Consider the following 27,567-nt stretch of genomic DNA (forward strand, 5'->3'; position numbering starts at 1 on the left):
TTTTTAGTCTTGGGTCTTTGGAAACCCAAGTGAATGCTGAAATATGTTGTTCAACAACTAAACAGTAGATTTTTTCTGTGTTTCTTTGTCTCTTATTTAGACAAACAGGCACACCCTTCTATGTAGAAATGACATATACTTGTAGCCTCTTCTCAAGAAGTTTGAGCAACTGGAATATGGTAAGCCACAATGTCATTTATTTCGTAGCCATGAAGATTTATTCTGACATGTTCAGAACAAAAATGTTCATTCACTGTCTTCTATTGATAATTTATTGACCCTATCTAATATGAAGTTGGGATTTAAGTAACAATGAAAAATTTAGCCAACCATGACCATTCAGATCATATTGGTCATAAACAAGTCAAAAACGATGTAAAATTGGTCACACGTGGGCAAACTCAATTACCAAATTAGTCTTTAGTATTCTTGTTATAGTAAAATTAGTTAATATTTTTCAGTTTGTGTAGATTGTGTACTTTTAACAAAATCTATTCTCTCTAATCATTTCTTCTGAAAACTTTATATAATTTAGATTTTTTCCAATAATTTTAACATTTTCTATATTTTATTTATTTAATTATCTTATCATTTATTATATATATATATATACATATATATATATATGTATATAAATTCAGATGAGTGGTACAACACGGCACCAATATTTACTTTATTTTACTTTACTTTACTGGGGCTTTATTTTACTGGAAAGTAATACATTTGTATTGCAATATTTTATATATATATATATATATATATGATCTAAATAATATAAGAAAAGTCGATATCTTTAACATTTAATTATATTTTATTATACTTGGTTTACTCATTAAAAAGATATTTCAAAAGTGTTCCTGAGCATTCTTGTATGTATATTATTTGAATATTATTAAACTCAAAGTAACTGGCAGGTGTACCATAATTCAAACTTACATAGATTCTATTATATATATATATATATATATATATATATATATATATATATATATATATATATATATATATATGTAGAAATTTATTTTGCAATGTTTCATATTACTGTTTCCTTGACATAAATGGAGAGAGTATGACATGGAACGTAATGATCTTTTTCAGAAGACATTCTAAATGTGTAGGAGAATGGCTTAAAAACCAATATTTCACTATCAGTCTTATTAAGCTGCTACACTAACATCTTGAAAGTCATGAGTTTAAAGCCAAGTTAGAAGAAGATAAAGGACAATGAAAGGGTTTTTCATATCCACTGGAGTTAGAAGATTATAGCAACTAAGTGGGTCTAGTACTATTAATATTTTTTTTTCTCTCAAATGTTTATAAGTTCAATCAATAGTAAAGGAGGAAAAGCGTCAGTTTCAATTCCTGTGTATGTGAAATTTATTTAATCATAAGTATCTACATCATCAGTTCTCAACCTTTTATCATTATTCATTTTCGCAAATGAATAATCTTTTACGACCCTGCTCCTTTTTTTTAATCTTTAAATCAAATCAGTTTTTCAGAAATTTAATAAAATAAAAATTTCAAACTTGGAAAACTAATTTTCAGTTTTTGTTAGCATTAATTGTTGTGTTGGATGTCCTATATTTTAATGTATAACAGATTCATAAACATTTTACATTCTATCAAATATCATCAAAAGTATGAGATTTTATATATTAGGTTATGAATCATTGACAGGGAACCACTGGTATAGACTACATCAATACCAGTTCAGCAAAATGTGGTTGCAAAATAGAAAGTCGAAAGGTATTTTTTTACGGGGACTTATACACATCTGATTTCAGATTCAGTCTGACAGCATAGTACATTGGGTAAGGTGCCCAACAGAATGTTGTCCAAGGCTAACCAATAATCTGTGTATAATTTATTTGTCAAAAACTGTCTATTGTGTGTGTGTGTGTGTGTTTATGATCCCCTCTCATTGGTTGCTAACTGGTATAGGTTTGTTTATGTCTTCCAGCTTAGTAGTTCAACAAAAAAGAGAATGCTACAATAAGTACTTGATTAAAAAGGAGTACTGGAGTTGATTAGAATGATTTTAAAAATTCCTTTCAAAGCAGTGCCCCAGTATGGCCACAGTCTATTGACTGAAACAAGTAAAAGAATGAGAAAGAATCTCCATCGTAAAGCTTCTTCAATAATTTGATGTATCTAGATTGAAAGATTAAGAAAACTAAAAAAATAATTTTATGCTTTCTTTGTGGACCATAATTTTTGTATCATATCTATGTTAGCTTAATGTTAAAAAAACAAAAAAAAAAATAATGGTAATAATCATTTTACTTACAGTCCACTGAATTATAAGTTTTCCTGTTTGATCTGTTCTTGTCCAAACTTCTTTAGGATTTCTATCGGGATGTTTTGATGGTGCTGAGCATGTTTTCTTTGTTGGTAAACTAGGTTTTGAAAGACCAAGTTTATTCTCAGCTAGCATGCGTATGGAATATTTTCCCCATGGACGCAAATCCATATAATAATTATTCAAAGAGGGTTTGATTGGTTCTTCATAGGTACGCCAAAGTGAAGGATTATGGGAAGAATTATATTGAATGAAATATGCTGAAATGCGAAAGCCGTTATCATTGCCAGGACTCCAAGAAATTTCAGCTCTGCCACTGGGACAGGTCACAAATTTTACATCCACAGGTGGGTCAGGAACACCTGAAATAGAAATACAATTAACATTTCATTAGAAAATACAAAATCAAAAATTAAAGAAAATGAACAAAAAAAAAAAAGACAAAAGGCAAAGTAAATGAAAAGACAATATATCATACAGGCTGGTAAATAAGTATTCTTATGTATTAAGGTACCTGACTCCAGAAAGACATCTAGCAATAATAAAACATGTAATTGCCATAAATATAGGGCCTCCATTGGTCAGAGTTGACTATGTGACTCCACATGTATGCACAGGTCAGGAAAAGATTGTGAGGAAGTCTGCCAGTTGTTCCTGCAAACCACAAATATGTATTCAAGTGTAAGGCTGTTAATTTGGGGTGATACAGTTTGATGCCAGTGTTGTGGTAAGAATTGCCGTCAGAATGCAAAGAACTGAAACAGATACCACAAACCCACTTTCTCAATTATTTAACAGTTCTGTCAATTCACCACTCTGGAATGGTGCTTTTTACTGACTTTGAAAGGACGAAAAGCAAAATTGATTTTAGTGAGATTTGAACTCAGGGTTCAGACATGGGACAAATGCCATGAAGTACTCTATTCAATGTTTTAATGACTACCAATTTGCTGCTGTCTAGATCAGCAGATTTGTTCCAGCTATTCTTGCCCTGATAAACATATTAAATGAAAATAAAACAAAGCAGAATTATTTCCTCTCCATATTTTGTAAATGGTTTTAAGTTTTTTCTTCTCTTACTTTTCTATATTGGATTTATTAGCTTCAAACCAAACTGGCTGGAATAATGCTTTTTCCATTAAACTGGATGACTGAATGATTGCTGTAAAATTCAGCACCACATCAAATTGCTTAATAGATGATCTTATCAGTGATCTAAAATTCTGAGTCACAACATATTCCAAACTAAATTCAAGATTTCCTCATTCCAGAATGAATAAAAAAACAAACCAATAGTATTAACTGTGGCTTGCAATCACAGTATTGTTATTATTAGGGCAGAAGATTGGCAGAGTTGTTTGAGTAGCATTTCCAGCACCTTCCATTCTTAGTTCAAATCAAAACAAGTTGAATCAATAATGATCCAGCAGACGATCATGGTTTGGACTGTTCCACAGTCACAGAAACAGAATTCCATATTGTGTCTCATGTCACTTTGGTGTCTCTGGTTAGTTGAAATCCAGTGCAGCATTAATTAAGACACACCTACTCAAGTAATGTGGACACCATACCCTGAGACAAATTTTCTACTGGTTTCATTTTCACATCTAGCATTAGTGGAATAGTCTCAAGCTTTTCTTTCCACAATTGTATGCATCGAGATATCAAATAAAGAACTTTGAAAAATTTGTTCAAGAATTTAGAATTGTAATTTTAGACCTATTTTAAAGATGGTAAGAAGATTGTAGTATCAAGAATAAATGGTCAAACATGTAGTATAAAGTGTTTTTAAGCAATCTCCAGAGTTTTCCTCAACCAATAATCATTAATATATGAGTTACTTATTTCAGTATTAAGTAAGACAAGTTAATGCTTCATAGCTGAGGTTGGTAACAATCTAAAGAATGAAGATATGCAATGTTAGTGGCCTGCACAATTGATGACAGCATAGAAACATGGATAAAGTAATGATAACAATTATGTTTCTCCTACTTGTCAGTAACATCAATATGTATGAGGTGTAGAAAAGTTTCAGAGATTTCACATTAATGTAATAATTGTTTCAAGGAATTTACTTTGCTATCAGAGTTAGATCAGGGATTACAAACAAGCATCTTAAACTCATTTCACTTATCAATGAACTACTTCTAATTCTTAGGGAAAATGTAGAATAGTAGAATAGTCATTAGAGACTGGCTTTGACAGACAAATATATAGCTTCTACCTAGACTGTTTATGACCACTGAAATGTAAAAATGAAAACCAAAGATCTATAAGAAAGTTGAATTATACACGATAAGAAAATTTGTTATTATAATTTGACATTGATTTTTCCTAGACACTTCTCTTACACAGATTTCTTGGAATTTCAGTGCTTCAATTGACTCAGACAGTTTAATGTGTTACCCAATAAAATGTAAAGTAATCACTGCAACTTAAAATAGCTATATTTTTCACTTACTTCTCTCATTATTTTTTTTTTTCTTTTACTGATCCGATGCAAAAAAAAAAAAAAAAAAAAAAACCCAACAAAAAAATAAACAACAAAAATCTGAGACAACCCCTGTCAAGAACAGAAAATATAAAGGACAGCAAGACAAGAACTTTGGTAAGCTTTCATTTGTGTTTATTATTAGTGCAAACACGATTTGAAAGCCACATTAGAGAGTAGTCTATGGTGACCACCTTACTCACTGTCCAGAGCATGAAGTACATTACCTACAAGTCTCTAACCTTGTCAATTATATGATAGTTCTAGTTAATAACGTAGTGGCCAGCTACAATTACTTTCACTGTCAAAGATGTTATCACCTTCATCATTCATCAAGTAGCCATTATCTGTACCAAATTGGCACCTTCTCTAACAAGAATGTACTTTAGAAAGCACCTTTACTATCATAATCATGCAAGCCCAAATTAAAAGAATAAAAGATATTAATGGCCTTGCCTTAACATGGATCTGTCATGTCACACAAAATAATTACACCATGGAGACTCAGGCCCAATTAGCATTTTTATTTCTTTGTTTATTTCTTATTTTAACCATTAAAGATTATCTTTTCTGCTTCCTTAATTTCATCATCTAACTATATGTGTGTGTGTGTGTGTGTGTGTGTGTGTGTGTGTGTGTGTGAGTGTGTGTGCGTGCGTGTGTGTGTGTGTGTTATATGTGTGTGTCAGTGTGTGTGTGTGTGTGTATCTATATACATGTATATATTTATTTACTTATTTATTCTAGATTACTTGATGAGACAGAAAATATGGAACTTGTATTCAGATCTTCTGCTTGTCTTAACTAAGCTGAATAATTGCAAAATTTGAGAAGAATTGTTCTGCTAGAAATCAATTGGCATGGAGTGGCTTATTGAAAATGATATCTTTCAACATGAATGGTCAAAATTGTTGGCTATTATACATGGTTAATGGAAAATAATGGCATCTATATTAATTGATGGTTTCTGCTAGCATGGTGAATGACTAAACCTTACTGTCTTTTTGTAATGTTCATCTTACCACACACATACATACACAGAGCATGTGTGTGTGTGAAGGAATAAATTGTACTTGCATGCATAGTCATTTGTGAATATATGTGTGTTCATGAGGGTGCATGCCACCAGCACCAGCACCAACACCACCAGCACCAGTACCACCAGCACCCCCACCACCACTACCACCACCACCACCACCACTACTACTATTGAGAGCATCATCATCATCATCAGTGTCACTGATTTCAGTATCACCATTTTTGCATACACTTTCGCTTGCTTGTATATATTTTGTGTATACACTCACACACACACAACACAGACACTTACATACACACACACATATACATACATACATACATACATACATACATACATACATACATACATGCATGCATACATTCATTTATTTGTTCATTTTGCATCCATTTTTGCATGCTAACATGACTGAGATAAACACATATTACTGAAGCATTGTTTTATAGCTAGGCTTCTTTCATATCCCTAACTCTTAGCTGTTTTTCATGCGAGGGATTTTTCATTACACTCATCTTTGAAAGTACTGAAGTATGAGTAGCAGATGATTTTTTGATAGAGAATGTTAAAAACCTCACCCCCTATAGTTCAGCATTTTTCAAGCAAGGTGTAGCTTGTAAACATTCATAAAGATATATGCACATGCAAACACACTTACAAAATGTATAACTTTAATAAACTTCTGTGGTTCCAGTAAGAACTGACTCAGATCCTGACAAACCATCTAACCTATGCAGGTATGGAAAGCAAATGTAAAATATATATATGAATCCATTTCCATGACCTATCTCATCACTTGTTACCCCTACTTAACCCATGCCATCAAGATTATCACTTTGTTCTCTAACTTTTCACATCAATCACATCAATATTACTCTTCTCTTTCTCCTTGTCCCTGCTATTATTTCAGCCAACAATGTTCCCTTCATTTTGCCCGCTAATATTATTTTCTCACAACTATAGTCTATTTCTTCAATCATACTTTAATACCTACTCTTTCAATCATAGGAGCTTCCTTTCACTTTGTGAACTACAAGGTAATCCCAGTGGTGCTGATACCACATAAAAAGTATTCAGTATACTCTCTTAGTGATTAGTTACTCAAATCAAATTGCAGCAATGCAGAGCTGAGAAGGCTCTTTAGTCTTGCTAAAGGCAAAACAACCTAGTGTTTGTGTTGTAAAAAGTACCTAGTATACTCTGTAAAGTGGCTGATGTTAGGAAGGGTATTCAGCTATAGAAATCATGCCAAAACAGACATTATTAAAGCAATATGTGGTCTTCTAACCTATCTGATCCTGTTGAGCTGTCTAACCCATTTCAGTATACAACATAGATATATAATGATGATGGTATACACACACATATACACGTTTGCACGTGCACACACACACACACACACACACACACACACACACACACACACACACACACACACACACACACACACGTGCACACACACAGAGACACACGCACACACAGTTGCTGTCTTCAAAATTCACTCAGAAGATATTAGTTGGCCCAAAGCACTGGACCAAAGTGCGGTTCTGTAGAACTGAACCCAAAACTATGTGGTTGAGAAGTGAACTCCTGCATCTGTCTCTCTCTCTTGCTCTGTCTCTCTCTCTTGCTCTGTCTCTCTCTCTTGCTCTGTCTCTCTCTCTTGCTCTGTCTCTCTCTCTTGCTCTGTCTCTCTCTCTTGCTCTGTCTCTCTCTCTTGCTCTGTCTCTCTCTCTTGCTCTGTCTCTCTCTCTTGCTCTGTCTCTCTCTCTTGCTCTGTCTCTCTCCCCACACATATACATATATAAATATGTATGATCATTTATTAAAATGTGCATGCATGTATGGAGCCTGTGTCCATCTGCCTGTCTGTTGGCTATAGACAAATTCAATTTAATTGCATATGGATGAGTTTATCTTATTCGTACATAGGATGCATGTAAAGAAGTGCACTTCTACACACATTCACACACTCGTGCACATACATATTCACTATATGTGAAGAAAGAAGCATGCTGTGGCAATTTTGAGCATCTGGCCAATTTTTTCTTTGATCTATCAATGTCAAGTTAGTCTTCCACATTTGCTTAACTAATTAAGCAATATCCTGTCCAGCTGGGTAACTTGTTTATATGTCACTCATAACCAGTTTGCTCCAGTTAGAAGATTATATGAGATATAAAGAATTAGGTCTCTTTCAGAAATCCAGTTGACACAGCAAAATTGAAGGCCATTATCCAGACCCTTACAGCCTACAGTTATTTTCAATACTGCTGTTGATCTTGAAGCTGTTGTTATATTTTTCTTATTTTCATTATCATTACTATCACTGTTATTTCTCTATGGGAAAAATTTCCCCTAATTATATCTGGCAGACTAGGAAAATTAAATTGCATCACAGATTGAATCAATCAGTAATGGAATTTGACAGCTTACCACTAAGCCATGTTAACATCTTAAAATATTAAAATACTTATTTGTGAAAGTATATTGTGTGTGTGTGTGTATATGTATGCAATGTATGTATGTGTGCATTCACACAATAATTACAGAACCACAACACTACTTTCACACATACATATATATATATATATATATATATATATATATATATATCATCACCATCATCATTGTTTAGTGTCCGTTTTCCATGCTGGTATTATATATATATATATATATATATATATATGTATTATATATATTATATACATCATATCAGATATTATGCACACACACATGTTAAGCAAGACCTATTATATTCCTTTTTATGACAATGGTTTCTTCATTCCCTCTTTCCACTGCCTAAGACCTTACATCTGTGTGCAAAGAAGTAGAAGTAAGATATTTGTTCATTGCATCAGTGTTTTGAGTTCAGATTCTGTTTGCGATCACTATGTCTTTTGACTTTATATGTATTACATTTATAGTTTCTGTATCTATTATCAACATCCTCATCCTGATCACACCCAACTCTCTGACTATCGCTAACAAGCCAATGACATAGCTTCTGCAAGACTGACTGACCTGCTACAAATAACAGCCAAGTGTCCCTCAAACAATATTAATACATTCACTGTAAAGATTAGATGGTCACAGACGGATATTCAGAGAAGCATTAAAGTTTGGAATCTAATTATTCTCTGTACAGGTAGAAATTAAGAACAGACGAAATCTAATATTTATATATTTGAATGTTTCAGTTCACCATAGACACAGATCTTCACCTCAGTATAAATGAGAGTAAGTAAAACAGAAAGGGTTTCATTTTGTAGACATTGTTTTCTTTGATTTTGTTACAATTTCTATGATGTGATACACTGAAATAATTTTGCTTATGAAGTCTGATGTTTTCAGGGAAGAATGAAGTTTGAATTATTTCTTCAAGAGTATGAGAGAAGTGAAAGTTTCACTGGTAAAAACTTAGGTTACAGCACTGGTTTGATCCATTGCTAAATCAGCTGCAATGCATTTTGGTTATCTATATTGAACTTGTCATTATCTTTTCTCTAAATGTATTCTTCATTTTTATGTCTCTTATTTGCTCTTCTATTCAGCTGATGTTGTTTATTTTCTCCTTGGACAAGATCAAAAGTGAGCCTTTAACATTGCCAGTCATTCTGTTTCAACAGTTAAACTTTAACCCTTCTGTCATCCCTAGTGCTTTTCTTCTTTATCTCTATTCAATAAATATGTCCATGGTTGTCCTGCTAACTTTTCTTCTCTTGTTTCTTTTATAGTTATTCTTTAAGCAGCTCAACATTCTTTCTAGTGCTCAGTCTTTTCATCACTATTATTATACCCAAATATCTACCCTCTACCGAATCCACTCACAAGGCTTTGATTGGCCCAAGGCTATAGTAGAAAACACTTGCCCAATGTGCCATGCAGTGGTACTGAACCTGGAACCATGTGGCTGGGAAGCATATTTTATGTGTTTTTCTGCTATATTCTGAGTCCTTATACTGAAGCTATCTAGTGTTTGAACTTTGTGTTTACAAATTGGGCAGACATCATCATCATCATCATCATCATCATCATCATTTAACAGATTACAATGGTTCTCACTGGACAATTTAGCAAACTGAGTTTGATCCCTACAGAGTGCTCTTAAAGTATTTGCCTGGATTTTAATCCCTTTTTTCCTTTGTGGTACATATGTGTGTGTGTGTATAAAGCAAGGAGGAAAAACATCAGGAAAATAATATAAAGACATGGCAACCATATTAATAGCTACAAAGAATAAAAAGCTTAACTGTTAGATGACATATTCCAGAAAAAATCTTTTTAATTTACAACCATAGGTGGTTGTTAGATAGTAAACAAACGAGTATTTGGGAGGGAACAAGCAATAATACCATTTTTATAGTTCCAGATTAGATTCTTTTCATATCAGATAAATCAACAGTAGCCATCTCCAGGTCACTGACAATTTTAGAATCCATATAAAAACAACACTCACTATTTTCAATCACCAATGGCTTCTTATCAGCTCTCCAACACAGAAAAGCAAGCTTATACTTTGATGACAAGTGGAACAATAGCTGAGTGTTGAAATACACACCTGATTGTTTAATATATCAATTCTATTACAAGGTCATCATTGACTTATTCATTTATAAGCAATATGTATGGAGCTTTATTTTTAGATTCTTTTCTTGATGAATATTTTTTTATAGTGGATGAATCTGCTTAGCTGGTGGGCTTGTAAAATAAAACAAATTTAATAACAAAGAAAAAGTAAATCATGAAAAGAAAGCACTATTTTGCGAGTATTGTTCAGAATTTTTAAGTGTAATTGTTATCCATACCTTTCGTCAAATTTAGAAACATTAAATGAAAGAATCTCTGAGAAGTCATTCAATCTACACAGGAATAAGAAAAGGATGCATACCTCTAAAAAGACAGTTGTTATGACTAGAATACTTTTGAAAATAGGTATGCTAAACAACCTACTATCTTCAGTACACTCACACACACACACACAGCAGAGGTAAATAGACATCCCATAAAATAGCATTCTAACTTGTAAAGGTTTATATTTTTTTTATTAACTGACATTTTTATGTTTCAGGTTCTATATATGACTGTTTAATCATGCCATGTACAAATGAATCTTTGGAACTGTCTGAATTTCAAAGAGGCTGTATTGTGGGTCATTCTGAAGGTTGACATGATCAGTGAAAAATCACAGAAAACTTTGGGATCCTACCTTCTACAGTTAATAGTGATTGTGCAATTCACCAGAGAAGGGAAGGAGTTCACATCACCTCACTCAGATCAACCAGCGCCCTCTGACAGGACCCTTCTCTTTACTAAGAGAAGTGTAGAGGAGAATCCTCATTGCAAGCTTCTGACATACCAGAACAAGTTGATGTCTGTCTCAGAACAGCTGTCAGGTATCTCTACAAACTTGGTTATTATGACAGAGCAGCAAGAAGGGAGCCACTTCTTCGACCAGCCAACATCAAGCAGAGAAAAGATTGAATCAGTGAGATGGTGGAGAGGCCACTAACATTTTGGGACACTGGATTAGAAGTACAATTCACTTGATGGGCTCTCATACAGTTTCAGTGTATCCAGTCTCATTCCAAAAACCTGGATTAGGGGTAACCTGTAACTGTAGAAAAATACACTTTCTCGAGAGCCACATGGTGAGATCAAACTTGGGACCTCAGGATGGTGAACCAAAGTTCTTAACAATTTGGCCATTCTGTGGCAAATGACGATGATGATGATGATGTGTGTGTGTGTATGTGTATGTGTGCACATACACACACATATATATGTGCTTATAATGTATTTCCCCTTAATAATCAACATGTCTTGGGTGATGATAGATAAGATGGACTTTATAGATTTAATATTATATCGATAAACATCATTCATTCAGATGTGACAATAATATCAGTTTTAGGACAAAGTATTTCAACTATTAATGTTAACTAAACATCTCTAATTGTTTAGGATTATAGGTTTTCTGCTGTCAATGTTCATTATCTGATTGCAATGCTACACATTTTTTATTCATGATTTTTCCCATGATAGTAAGCATCGTATAGGACTGAAAACATGAACAGGAATTCTTGAGGTTACTGATTTAGATTTGGAAACTCATTTCCACCTAAGACATCTACACATTTTGCCAAAAGAGAAACCTTTCACAGTTACTTGATCAGCTAGAAACAGCAGCCAAGTATCTTACATGCCACACTACTGTCTTAAAAAATGGAATACATTGGATGATACAGTCTTAAGTGCACTATGCTTGAAAAAAAATATGGTCATGATTAAAATAACTTTGATCATAGACCTATCTACTTCATTATGTTATGACTTATTTAAGGTTACAACATAATCCCTTGACTTGTATACTACCAAACACTTCTAGGCACTATAATACCTCAGGGGAAAAGAATGTTAGCTGTCTTTAGGTCTTCTTCAAGTAGTCATAACCGTTATGTTTCCCCACATCACACCAGGACTACCCAACCTCTCAACAAGCTACTATATGCTAGTCTCATGCTATGAATCTCTACAAACAACGTCAATGCAGCTGAGTGGTATTCATCCACCACCTACTAGGATGTGAAAATTTCTAACAAATAACATCCAACTTGGCTTGTTGTTCAGTATGATAGTAGTGACCAGCAAAGCCAAACCCACCCTGGGCTTCAACTGCAGAAATATCCTCTGCCTTCATGAGAAGGCTGAGTACAAACCTAAATTACTCAGAGAAGACTGAGTACAAACCTAAATTACTCAGAGAAGACTGAGTACAAACCTAAAGTGCCTGTGGTAGGCTTTGAAACATTTAGTAATTCAGTGTTTCAAAGTCAGCAGAGCTGGCCTTCTTCAGAGCATGGGTTGAAAGCATTTTTTTCCGTGAAGCCAGAGACTGGATTGTGTTGGGAACTTCAAGACTTGCACATGCAAGTTTCTTATGTTTTATGCAAATAATTACTAATTAAAATTATCCACTCTGGTGAAAAAAATTGGCAAAGGAGGCAACCTAAAATATTAATTAAAATTTATTAAATATACAGTGTGTCCACAAGGTCTGGGTACATGGAGTAAATAAAATCACAACATAAATAATTAAATATAAGAAACAATAATTTCTTAAAGTATGTGTTAATTCCCATGTGGGTACATGGAGTAAATAAAATCATAACATAAACAATTAAATATAAGAAATAGTAATTTCTTAAAGTATGTGTTAATCCCCATGTACCCAGACTTTGTGGACACCCTGTAGAATGTTATGGGAAGTATGGTGATAACTATGGACATGTTTTGATCTTATTGAAGCTCCTCAGAGAAATAGTCTCACTGTTACTGTACATCTTAGTTGATTAGAAAGCTGAGATAGTGGTGTAGAAGTAACTTAAAGATTTTGCATCATTATCTTTATAACCTAATTATTATCATAGTCTCTAAATCTTCTGTTCCTATATCATCTTTGGGATAGAATATATGATTTTAATTTTTGTTAGCCACCATATCACTATAGTGTTGATACTAACTAAAATTGATTAATCTGATAAAATTTTCATGAAAGAGTTGTTTGCAATATAGCTATATGACATTTGAAAATATGAAAATGTTCATTGAGTAAAGCCACACCCATTTTAAGTTTGATGTTAAGTTGAATAGTTAATCATAAGCTCCTAAGTTCTAAAGGGACATGCTGACAAGCATAAGGCATAAGCTTCTGAACTCTTTTAATTTTCTGGTTCACACCACACCATAAAGAGAAGAATTCAATGTTGGCACTGATAATTTGTATTATAAATAGTCGATTCAATTGTTAGTTTATGCATCAGGAGATTGCAGTCCTGGTTGCATAGAAATTAAACAAGTTTATAAATGGATCTTATCCAATAACAAATTGTTGAATTATGCAATAAAACAACTGGAAGATGAATAAAGCTTGTGTGATCGGTAGAATATATGAATAAGAAATCACAATTAGGGTCAAGACCATAATAGGGGAATTACAGACAAGTCACATTGCCCCATTGTAATTGAATTTTATTTCACTGACTTGAGTATGTTGTGAGAAATTTACTTGCTTTCACATTTGAATAACATATGGGTTTAAAGGTTAGAATATACTGTGGACTTGATTGGATATCTTGACAAAAGAATACCCAGTCTCTCATAATGTAAAGTGAATTACTGCACAGCCAGTGGGGGTTTCTAACTACGTTAAATATTACCAATACAAATCACATTTTGAGAGAGAGAGAGAAAGAGAAAGACAGGGATAGTAATTTTGTTGATTATAATTTCATGTACATGTGTATGAATATAAATATCTTTGTATATAGATATGGATATATGTTAATATGTATATACAAATATGCATATAGATAATATACAATATATATAATACATAACTATATAAATGCATAAATAAATAAATATATATATATATATATATATATATATATATATATATATATATATATATATATATATATATATATATGCATATATATGTAGTTGTCTAAAAGTCCACGAGTCAGAAAAAACAGGCACCCATATATTTGCTAATAGAGTGTGAATATCATTATTAATAAAATACAATATTATATTCTCATATCAATCAGTTTCATGCAGAAGTTGAGATAATCCAGGCAATCATCAGAAAAGCACTGAAAGGAATTGTATGGTGTGGTTCTTTACGTTCAGCCTTTACTGATAATAAGCTGGAGTTATCTTGACTCCTGTGTGAAACTGATTGGTAAAATGGCTGATATGAAAATGTATTTTATTTAAAATATTATACTTACTCTGTTAACCAATATATGAGTGAATGTTTTTTTCTGACTCATGGATTTTGAGACAAGTATATACATATCATTGTTCTACCAACAGTTCTCTATACCAGAGAGACATGGGAGAGAAATGTGAAAATTGACAGAAAGGTAGATAGATGTGTTCCACATCATTGAGAATGATTCTGAGAATGTACTAACTAGGCTACATAACTGATGAAGACATCCTAAAAAGAGCCAATGCAAGACCACTTATTGAAATCATCATAGAACAAAGACTAAAACTAGCAGGTCACATACTCTAGTTACCAGAACAACACTATTCTACAACAGCTTTCAATGCAAGAAAAAAAAAAACAAAAGAAGATCAAAAACTTGATGGGTAAGAACATTCATAAAAACATAAGGAAAGCCAACATCAGATGGCTAAATGCAGAGAAAACTTCAGTCCACAGAAATAAATAGTGTCAACTTGCTGCCCAATGTGCTCATGAGCACTTAGGTAGGATGATTCAAAAGGATTCAATTCGTTGGAGGACCATGCTTGACTCCAGTGTCACTACTTTTGACAGGGTTCCTTTGTAATATTTTACAGAATGTACTGGATGCATTTTATCATGGCACCAGCACTATATATATATATGTATATGAGGGGGTACTGAAAAGTTCCTGGCTTTGGGCAAATGAAAATACATGAGAATCAGTTAATTATGATTTTATTCAACATATTCCCCTCTCAGATTCACGCACATATTGCAGCAGTCCTTCAGCTTTTCTCAGCACTGTAAAAGATCTTGGAAGGTTGGGCCTCCAACCAGGCCTTCCATGATACCCTTAAAGCCAGGAATTTTCAGCACACTTTCATGTATATATATATATATATATATATATATATATATATATATATATATATATATATATATATATGAGAGGTGTTGGTATTCAGAAGATCCATGATGGCAGGTAAGGCTATGTTAGTGCTATGGGAGGGCCATAGACTCTCAGTTAGACTCTGAGTTTGATAATAATATGAGTGAGGAGTCAAATGCAGGTCTTGTGTGAGCATGTATATGTTAAATAAAATGAGACAACAAAACCCCTTTGAATGAACACCACATGGGATTTATATCTCTACACTATCTACATGTAATAACAAAATATGAACTCCTATCGAAATCTACATACAATGAACAAGAAGCATTTCTAACCATTCTACACAGCACTTTCCTTGGATAATGGAATAACAACTGTAACATCCTACATATATTTTTATTTTTATTCTTGTATTTCCTTTTATATTTCCTATATCCATCCTTTTCCATAATAACTCCTTATATTGAACTCTACTATTTCCCTCTAGTTAACTCTCTTATACTATCTCTGATGAAGGGACATCCCTAATATCCCAGAAATATCTGTAAGACTACCTTTCTCTTTATAAATGTCCTATAAGTTCCACACAGCCTTGATTTTGTTGGCTCATTTTATTTAACACACACACACATAAACACAACACAGGAGGAACTGTGTTGTTAAGGACGCACGCACATTACTTATGTGGTTAAAAGATTTGCTTCCCAACCACATGGCTTTAATTTCAGTGTGATACCTTGTATCTTCTACTATGGCCACAAGTTGACCAAAACTGCATGCACTGATTTGGTAAATGGAAACTGAATGAAGTTCATCAAATGTGTGTGTATATGTGTGTGCGTGTGTGTGTGTGTGTGTGTGTGTGCGTGCGTGTGTGTGCATACATATGCACATTTGTGTCTTTGCCTTGACATCTGGAGGACATGGCTTGCATGATGATAAAACACATCATTATGAGTTTTGACCATAGAAAATCTGCCTCAACAAATTTTATGAAGATGGAATTTTGTTTGTACTTTCTCATTATTGTTATTATTATCATTATTATTATTATTATTATTATTATTATTATTATTATTATTATTATTATTATTATTATTATTATTTTTATTATTATTATTATTTTGATCTTACTCTGTGTTTGATAAAGTTACTTGCTGGTTCACACCAATTTCCCTAGGGCAAGTGAAGGTTAGGAGATTTAGAGGTTTAGATATAATTGAAAGCTTGAGGAGGGAAAGTGGGAAGGGTAGTACAGAAATGCATTTATATAATGCAGCACGACACAAACATTTAATTTAATTTGACAGGGATTTTCTAAGGATATTAGTGGTACTTGTTAACGCAATCATTTGGATTTCTTTGAGATATAGTTCTCCTGAGATGTTATCTAGATGTTTCCGGCATCCCTTTTTTATCATACCAAGGATGCCTACAATAATAGGAACAGTTTTCACTTTAAGATGCCATATCTTGTGTAATTCTATTTCCAGGCTTTTGTATTTACTAAGCTTGTCAAATTCTATGACAGATATATTATACTTTTCCAGGTGTAATAACTTAGGAATATTAACATGCGTGCACCCACATTTTTCATTATAATATTATTATGAGTGGGGATACTTATATCTATTAGTTTACAAGTATTTTCTTTCCTGTCTTTAATGATTATGTCTTGTTGATCAGCCTGTATTGTTCTGTCACTGTTGACAGACAAATCCCAGAGGGTAGTGACATTTTTATCTTGGACCACTAGCTCATGATGGTGTTCAAACCAGTTAACAGGCATGTCAGTTTGGTAGAGCTTATATATTTTCCATTGTAAGTATTCATGATAGGGTAAAACAATCTTCTTCTTCTTATTCTTCATCTTATTATTATTATTATTATGAAGGCGGAGAGCTGGCAGAATCGTTAGCACTCTGGACGGAATGCTTAGCGATACTTTGCCCATCGCTGTGTTCTGAGTTCAAACTCCACCGAGGTTGACTTTGCCTTTCACCCTTCCGGGTTGATAAATTAAGTACCAGTCAAGTACTGCGGTCGATGTAATCAACTTTCCCCTCCCCCAAAATTTCAGGCCCTTGTGCTTATAGTAGAAATTATTATTATTATTATTATTATTATTATTATTATTATTATTATTATTGTTATTATTATCATCATCATCAAAATTGCTAAACTTTGAAACAATTATGTAAAACACTATTCTGTGCAATCTATATATATAAAACACAGGATGTGTGTCTGTCTGCATGTTTGTCATGTTGTTAAAACATGAAATCCACCTACCCGATTTTAATGAAATTTTACACATGCATTTCATAGGGTCCATGGAGTGTCAATGGCTAAAAAAATTTTCAACTTCTTGCCTAATGCGGGCCCAGGGGCAGATAAGCTGCATTTTAAAAGCATTTTTGCAGTATTAAGGACCCCAACTTGAAGAGTATCCAGTTACTTTCCTGCAACACACATTAATCAGGCTTCTCAAATTGCTGTTGACTAAAAAAAATTTCAAACGCTGACTATAGGCCCCCCCAAAAAATGAAGATTAATCAGATTTGAGTATACTGCACTGGGTTTTATCTTTGGTTTAGGCCATTTTCCAACGATAAAATATTGACACTACTTATGCATGATAAGTAGTGTATAATATTTCATGAAAACCTTTTTGTCCAATTTGGCAGAGGAAATGAGGACATTAAAACTTTTGTTGGTGCCCTGTTGATGCTTCATGTTACCATCCCACACACCACCGGACCATGTGCATGTGTGTGCAGCTGGGTCAAGGCACAACATTCTCCAGAAGTACTCTGTTGATGTTTCACGTTTCCAATCCTGCGCAATGCATCATGGCCTGGCAGCATGTCTGCTTTCTATGTCAACCATATCTGAACTATATAATGCAAAATGTTCATACAAAAACACAAACTGCTAACTTTTGTGACTCACAGCTATTCGAGTTTGACTGCGTAACCACTTCCGGAAGCTACACTTGCCACCTACACTTTCCACTTTACTAGATTAACAAATATGCATTCCCATCATCAGCTGCCAAACAGATATCACTGTGGTTTTGACATCTGGGCAGTACCATTCAATCCAACAGTGTCAACGACATTAAAAACATAAATGTTGCCTGGAAATCAGTAGTAATCAGCAGGAGTGAAGCATAAGCATAGTATGTCCATTACATCAACACCTGCTTGTTACTACAAGAAACACAATCAGTATAAACAATGAATATTAACTGATAGTTACAAAACAGTATCTATACAACAAAGAACTTACTTTGAAAAAGGACATCATGATCCTAAAAGTTACAAAACAAAACTATTCAACTTCTGATACTTGATATAATAACACCAACTCAGGAACGGCAAACCAACAACTTAAAACATATAGACCATACAATGAACATAGAGAACTCTATATGTATATGCATTGTTTATCAATCTATATCATAAGACAAACATGATAATAACTAGAGGAATAGTTTATTTTATAACCAAAGTTTTCAAACAATGTACCAGGAAAGACAAGCATAGATTAATATTTATGAAATATGTTCTGTATTATAAAATAAAATAACTGAATAAATTGCTACTTAAAAGTAAAATAAAGGTAAAAAGTATTAAAATAAAATAAATAAATAAGAATGAAGTTAGAATTGAACTAAATTAAAAATGATTTATATATAAAAGAATTAATTTAAACCCAATAAAGATAGGGCAAAAACTACTTAACTAAAACAAATAACTAATAACATGTCCTACCTACAAAGAGTCTAAATAATCCATTATTAATTAAATGGCCCATGTGCTTGTTACCTAGGAACAACTCAAACTAAATCTAAATTATAGAATAAATGGATATACATATGGAGTTTAAATCAAGATATACACCTTGGAACTATAAACATTGAAAACTACTAAGACAAATACACTGAACCACAAAAGAAATGCAATTTTTTTAAGTGTCATTTTTAACTGATAAATTCTGAAAATTTATTTCGGGGATGTATTTGTAAATATTCCAAGACATGCGGGTTTATGGCTGAGACCCAAATTGCAGGTAACCTTTCAACTTTTCCTGAAACAAGACACCAAAACACAGCTGTGTTGAATGCAATGGATGGCAGTCGCAAACAATTATCATGGAAACTGAAATGCACTTTCATCTCATGGAGGTTATGGGTATCAAAATCAACTTGAACGGCATTCATAATTTGGACACATCAAATATGACCTAATTTTCAGCAGTGTAGAGAGAACAAACTATCAGCTGATTGCAAGCAGGGCAGTGTGTCCTGGTTGTTGCGAAAACTTACAATGTTCATGTCAGCACCATCTATGACCTGCAACAGCAATACAACAACACCAACAGCACTGCAGACCATGCCCGCAGAGGGCACCCCCAGTTGACCACACGTAGGCAGGACTGCTTCATCCACTTGCAACACCTCCATGATTGCTTCAGACTGGCCAGCGTGGCAGCTCACAAGACCCTTGACACTGGACAGCGACCCATCAGTGATGACACGGTATGACATTGACTGGCTGCCAACAACCTGTGTTGCCATCATCTTGCTTGAGTGCCTGTTTTCACCACCCGCCACTGTCAGGCATGACTACAGTGGGCTACACAGCACCGACATCGGCAGCATTAACAATGGAGGTCGATAGTCTTCTCTGAAGAGAGCCAATGCTGCATTTCCACCTTGGATGGCAAAGTGAGGGTGTGATGCAGGAGGGGTGAACGCTACAAAGGTGCATGTGTCATGGAGAGAGATGTGTAGGGTGGCCAAAGCATCATCGTTTGAGGTGCTATTGGCCTGAATCAGAGAACTAGGCCCCATATGTTCCAAAATGTTGGTGCAGGCAGAGATAATGGTATCACAGCACAGCACGACATTGACCAGATACCAAGACCTCACATTGTGCCTTTCTTCACATGTCACCATAGCCACGTGTTCCAGCAGTACAGTGCTCCCTCCCACACAGCCAGGGTCACCCTAGACTTCCTGCATCAACACAACATCAGAACCATGACGTGGCTGGCTCTCAGCCTAAATTTGAACCCAATTGTACACCTGTAGGATGAAATCCAGAGACATCTGAACCAGGTGGTCCCAAGGCCAACAACTCATGTGGAACTGGAGGTAGCCTTCCTCAGGGTGCCAATGGCTTTTGTGAACTACCTCAAGCACTCCATTTACCGATGGTGTATGACCGTTTTGAACACATAAGGAGGGTATACATAGTATTAGACATGTCACACCCTACAATCTTGATGTGCTGGATCCGCCCACTATCAGAACACATGACAACAACCCGTAGACTGTGGTCAAGGTGCATCCAAGAAATTGACTTTATCAGATTTATAAAAAATTTATCTCTGACATAATGAAATTAAAATATATTTCAGTCACACACATCTTGTGTTTCTTTTGCAGTTCAGTGTATACCCAAACAAAATTATTCTACATATAGCAAAGCACCACATGCTGTGGAGAAATGAACAAAAACCATACTTACATCTAACCTCTTGCTTCCAAAAGACCAAACATGTATACAACGATACATGCATGCTTGCATGCATGCATGAATGCATACATACCTGCATACATACATACATACATACATACATACATACATACATACAAGCAAAAATACCCTGTTATTGATGTTAAAATTCCAATGAAGGATCTAGGTTAGAAACTGACACTTTCTCTATTGGCAAGAACTCTTGAAATAAAACTGAACAATAACATACATACATACATACATACATACATACATACATACATACATACATACATATATCATGGTGTTGAATACAAACATGTCAGCATAGAGGACTATTTGTTCCCCTGGATAATGAATACTATCCTCTATAATTTTTTCCCTCAATGCAAAACCATGCAAAAGAAATGGTAATCTTTGAGTAAATGCAAAGAAACAACCTTTTTTGAAAAGATTGTAGCAGTAATCAAACAGTGAAATACATACCAAGTGGAAAAATTACTATACATACACAGGGCAATGAAAAAACCTGTAGTAAGCTATTGCAGATTGTGGAACTATTGGGAAAAATCCCAGTGGACTTTTGATCTGAACCAAGACCTATACCAGTTCCACAGAAAGGATAGGGAAGATCCTTCAACAGGCTACATGGAGAAACTTAAAGAATACTGGGATAAGTAATACCCAACGTTCTCAAATTTTCCATCCATCCAGCCATCCATCCACTCACCTACCCACCCAAAACCCATCCCACCCTGTATAAAACTTCAAAAATAAATTTGTAACTCATATCTCTCACACCAAGCACCTTTCTATAGATCCTTTGTCATCATAATCCACACCTCACCCTCTTCATATTTGATTCACTATAATCATCTCCTCATGTACTTTCAGTATTTCTGCTTTTAACCTATTCATTTCTTTTTCAATTTTACCAAATTTTATATAACATTTCTATTTTATCAAAGGTCCTTTGTCTGAATGTTGATTTTTTGTATACTACTCATGACACTAAAACTCACCAATTATCAAGGTTTAGTGAACCTCTTGACTTGATCTATTTCTCCACCGTTTCGATGGTGATGAGTGTATTAAATTAAAACTGATTGTATGTTTAAAATAAAAAAAATACCATATCACTCCAGTCATGAAAGTATCAAAATGATATTGATATCCGTGACAAACTTTGTGTTCTAATAAAGATACACCCTTTATTATACCCATGCTTCTTTTGTGAGTTAGCTGAAGAGGTCCTATAATTACATTTGAGGTCATCTCTAGATGACTGAAATATGAAGAACCAATCAATATAATAAATGTCATAAGATAAATAACTGAACTAATTTCCTTTAAAAAACAGCCTAAGATCCAAGATCTAAACAATTGAAGGTTTTTGGCATGTTATTCAATAAATGTTTATAAAATATTAACTCTAATATTCTGTTTAAACTGTTTTTACTTTATTGGCAACAGAATTAAGTTAATTTGTTCTGCATGTCCAAACAAGGCCATTTAAATTGGTTCCATTACAGTTGTATTTAACATCACAATGATCTATTAACTCTAAGATTTCTTCAGGCAGTCACATATATAAACAACAAACAAACCGTACTAACATCAGTTATTCAATCACATAAATTCACATCCTGTATGATTATCCAATTTAACAGTACTGGAGTAATCTTCCAGCATTTCTGGCATCAATTAATATTTCCAATTCAAGTCTCCTCTATCATATTCTTTATTTCATCATATTCATAAAACTGTTTTCTAATAGTCTTTTGTTACACTATTAATGTGGGATATTAGAAAAGCAAAAAAATAATAAAGTTAAAATTCTTCATGGACTGTTTTTATATCCTTGTGGTAATGTTTGTTCTGTAGATATTTTAACATTATTTTGTATTTATAGAAAAATGCAACAGAAATTTATTTGAAAATAGATACTATATAAACCATACATATTACTATTTTGGATCAACAGTTGAGATTTTAAATGCTGTATTTATTCTATCTCTGGCAGTTAGTATAGTTATTGCTGGAAAATTTATCTGTGCTTCTAACCATGGGATATATCCAAAAGTATGGAAGCAAGTCTGAATGATTGGCAGAGAAAGCACAAAGCAAAGGGGGAGAAAAGGTAACTGAATCAAGCAATAATACGCCTAAAAGTATGATCTTTAGGATGATTTAAATATGATCTAAAATAAATAAAGAAGAAATGAATATATGATTCTGCTAGTCAGAACAATATGGCCAAGCACAGAAGAATCATCTTGCAGCTGAGACCTCAGAGCAAAGAAACAGGAGAGTAAGACAGTTTTATCTCAGATACAGTAAAACCATCTTGCAGCTGACACTTGAAACTCGAAAGGAAAGAAAACTAACATTACAAGGCCAAGTATATTTGCAACTGAGTCAGAACTAAGCCTAACATCAAGGCAAATCCAAGCAGCTCAAACCTGCAAAAGAAATAGTTCCACCAAGTCAGTAAAGCAAAGGAATAGAAGAACTACTATTCAGAAAAAAAGACACAGAACTAATGGAGGAAAGGTAATGAATACTGTTGATTATATCTCAAGGAGCTGAATGGTTTGTCTGTGCTACCTTGACGTGATTCAGAGACTTCTTTGCCTTTGTCCTCCCTACAAAACTTATTGATGGCAACTGAACTAAAATGTTGATGCTGTTGTGAAGGAAAGATGAAGCTTGTTCCAGTCTCCTTCCCCTGCTTGAACAGGAAAGAGTATTTTGAGCAATATTTGCAGAGATCAGAACTCTAGGATTCTGGGGAAAAATTATGTCACATGATCAGATCACTACTTCCAAGTGATGGTTCCTTAAAGTTTGCTCAACTCTACTTCTATGACACAGATCATATACTTCAGAATTGTTTACATCATGCAAATCTAAATATTACCATCTTGCAGGATTTTCAAAAGGTACACATGACTATAACATACATAAAGAGCTTCAAAACTCATCAGTTTTGCATTCTGAATGACTATTTTCTTAAGGAGGCAATGAATTTCATGTTAGTTTGGAAACCATTGATAACTGCACACTTTCGCCAGCTGAGAGTTATTGACTTTACTGTCAATAATATGATTTTAACAATGTTATGAAAAGCAGTCAACTCATGTAACAATATGCTGTAGATGCTCAAACTCAAAGGAATCATGCTATGAGTAGAAAAATATGGTTGCATGATCCAATGGCTAAAGAAGATGGAGATGAATATGGAGTAATGTAGGTTGAAAATTTCTTCTCTCTCTTTCAATCTATGTTTCCCCTTTTTTGCTACAAAGAGTGTTTTCAGAATTCGATGACTGGGTCACCACAAAAGAAATTGACTTATCTCATTACAGTAGCAACTCTGCTTAAATGGGATGAATTAAAGAAAAGAACACTGGTGAAGAGTCCTGAGATTGTCCTGAATGTTGTGTAAATCTTCAAGATCAAGTGTAACATCATTGTACATGACTTCATGTAAAGGAACATTCAAGGAAAAGTTGTCACTAATTTTACTTTTATTGGATAGAAGAAATGAGGCCTCAATCTTACTCATATTCTACTAATAATGAGTGAATGTAGTGAACCCCAAATAGCAGATGCTATGTACCATGAAATCTTTAATAAAGGATCAATGCAAAGATGCAAAAGATCCTCACGTCTGGCAAAATTTGTAGCCACACAGTCAACTTAATATGCTAGTATGTTGATTTCAAATATGAAGGGGACAGAACAATGTGTAAAAACTTACACAAAACTACTGTAAAAACAGCAATTCTGACTGAATATTGTTTTCCTGGGAGTATAAGAAAGGATTTCAAGCATGGTGTCTTCGTCAATCATGCATTGAAATCAATTGTATACAACTGTTGGTTTGTTCTTTTCAACCCTTTCCTATTACTGAGATATTAGTACCACATCATCAGTGAAGTTGTCCAGAGTCTAAGCTTTAAAGTACCAGTATAAAAATATCATCAAGATACAGAAAAATATATTCACAATCAAGGGTAACCAAGAAATTACGTTCATGTCCAACAAGAGATCAAGACTTACAAAAGTATGCTACATCTCAGTAAGTGAATCATTTTGGAGGATTTATAAATTTTCACTACAAGATCAAAAGTCAGTAGTTGAAGCATACTTACAATATGCCATGGCATGATTGAAACCATTTTGTCTCACTAACATAGAATTCCTCATTCCAAGTGCAAGATTTCTTTCAATACCATTATCATTACAAAATCAACCTGCAGCTTCACAAAAAAAGCAAAAACTGGTGTAATAAGTTGATTTGTTTATCATTGATGACAATGTGTATGTTATGATAAGAGCTTGGAAAGAAGTACAAGGTTGTAACAAGGCATTTAAAAGTCTGGTGAAAGGGAGTAAATTCTAGTTGTATTTTTAAAGTGTTTGAGAAAGTTACAGTGTAAAGCTGCAATAGATAACTAATATTACAATGATTATAAAGAATTATTTAGAAACTTCAGTTTAAATCTGACTTGATTCCTAGGTAAAACAAATAAAATATACAACAGACATTTTGAATTCATAACTATGGTAAGATGTTTTAATTTCATTCAGGTATCAGTAATATAAAAATTGTTTCACTAGGTTTTTAATATGCTTAAAAAATGCACGTTCATAATTTACAATTGTTCTAGCTTGACAATTTTGAATTTTCCATTTTCCATTCACTACAATCTTTATATTATTCTCTTCTATTCCTAATTTTCATAATCAAAATTTGAAATCAAGTTGCTTTTCAAATCAGTGAAGTTCTTTGTTTGATCTTGTCTCAACCCCTCTGGGTGTTGTTTTGTTAAGTTTGTTGAATACACACAGTTGAAAGGGGTTGATTGTGTAATGGGTCATAAGTTTGTATTCCATTATGGGAGATTTTATTTTTGTTTACTTTTTAACAAGAACCTTTGTCTATCAAACTTAATGTTTCTATCAGAGCTCTCGGAATATTAAACAGAGAAACTGTTAAAAAAAAAAACTCAATGGGCACAATGTTAAACTGGCTGGATAATTAGCAAATATTTCAATAGCTTACAGTTTTCAGCCAAACTTTGGAAAAAAAAAATACATAACTTTAATCTCATCCTAGTAATTAGCTAAACTGCTGTAGCGATGAATTGGCTGCATGGATATGGGTTGGGTAACCAACTCATATAGTGTCAGTCAAAATCTGCTGTGTGTTTACTCAGGAGGCTTAACTCTCTACATGTCTAAGTTCACCAGCAACTGGGAATTAGTACCAGAATTCTAAGGCTTCTTGCTGAATGCAATGAGAAAATTAATCTAGGGTATCATTTTGTATACAAGAAAATCCTCTAAAGCAGTAAGTTGAAATTACTGTCACTGGGGGTCATTGGGATTGTTTAAGCAGGCGTTACAACTGAAGGCCTTCTTAATGTGGAAAATACTGTTTTTTTTATTTGTAGTAAATTTCATGTGTTATTATCTTTTGCATGCTGTATCACCTCCCTCTACCTGCCATCACTTGGGTAATGTCAGAAATTTGAGAAAACTTAGGGTGAAGTTTAGAATCAAGGGGAAAAAGTGAACTGAAAATGTAAGGTAGTTACTGCTATTAAGGTTTCATTCACCAAATCCCTTGGAGAAGTCTAACTAAATGTCTTGTAGTCCTGTAAACTGCTGATTGAAAATCATAATGATGGATCCTTGACGACCCATCTGTCCCTCCTCCAGAATCAGGATGTCACACACTGTGTACTCATCATCTTCCTATCATGCAAAGTCTACCCTCTTGAATGGAGCAATCATATTCCATCTCCATCAGTTTACTTTCCTTTTTCCTTGAGGAAATGGATGAAGAATAAAAAAATACGATGGTCAACATTTTAAAACTAATCTCCACTGTATGATTATAATGAAACAACCAGGAAGTTGTTATTGTTGTCGTGGGTGTTCTATTGATAAATGAGGTATGAAACAAACTGCCAACTAAAATGAGGAAGGGAGAATATTAGTAAAGAGAAATACAAGATTGAGAAGGATTATCTTAAGGGGGTGGTAGAAGTAGTAAGAAAAAAATGCCAAGGAATTTGGAAACTGGCAGCAGGAAAGGAAATCAGGCAGAATAGTAGCAAAAAAAGACAGAAATCAGTAAATATTTGTTATCTGCCCACTCCCCATAAATTTGTGTGCTAAGATATATATTCTTTACATGGATTTGAACTGAAAACCCTTGTATTGCTAGTCAATGGCTGATGCACATTTTATAAACAACATTATTAATTAGAATGTAACTAAACAGAATAACACACATATACATCTATATTACTTTTGTTCCTTTATTTGAGTTAGTGAAGGAAGAGTAAATGCAATTTGTATGGCGTCTTACAGTGTCAATATGCAGTTGATCAATAAAGGAGTTATGCAAAAGTGGAAGAAGAAAGCTAAGAAAGAAGAAAAAAATTGGTTATATAAGCAGAAATGAAAGGCAAGTCAAACATAGAATACAACAGAACAATTTGAGAGAGAGAGAGAGAGAGAGAGAGAGAGAGAGAGAGAGAGAG

General features: G+C 33.8%; 1 protein-coding gene across 1 annotated transcript in view; it reads right to left on the reverse strand.

Moving 5' to 3' along the window:
- LOC106878977 (neuroglian) overlaps positions 1-27,567 on the reverse strand; it is a 562,318-nt gene that overhangs the window by 163,239 nt on the left and 371,512 nt on the right. Inside the window, exon 4 of the mRNA XM_052966151.1 lies at positions 2,291-2,664. Within this exon, the coding sequence (XP_052822111.1) occupies positions 2,291-2,664 (374 nt within the window). The remainder of the gene's footprint in view (positions 1-2,290; positions 2,665-27,567) is intronic.

Source organism: Octopus bimaculoides, chromosome 1, assembly GCF_001194135.2.
Source record: "Octopus bimaculoides isolate UCB-OBI-ISO-001 chromosome 1, ASM119413v2, whole genome shotgun sequence".
Lineage (NCBI taxonomy): Eukaryota > Metazoa > Mollusca > Cephalopoda > Octopoda > Octopodidae > Octopus > Octopus bimaculoides.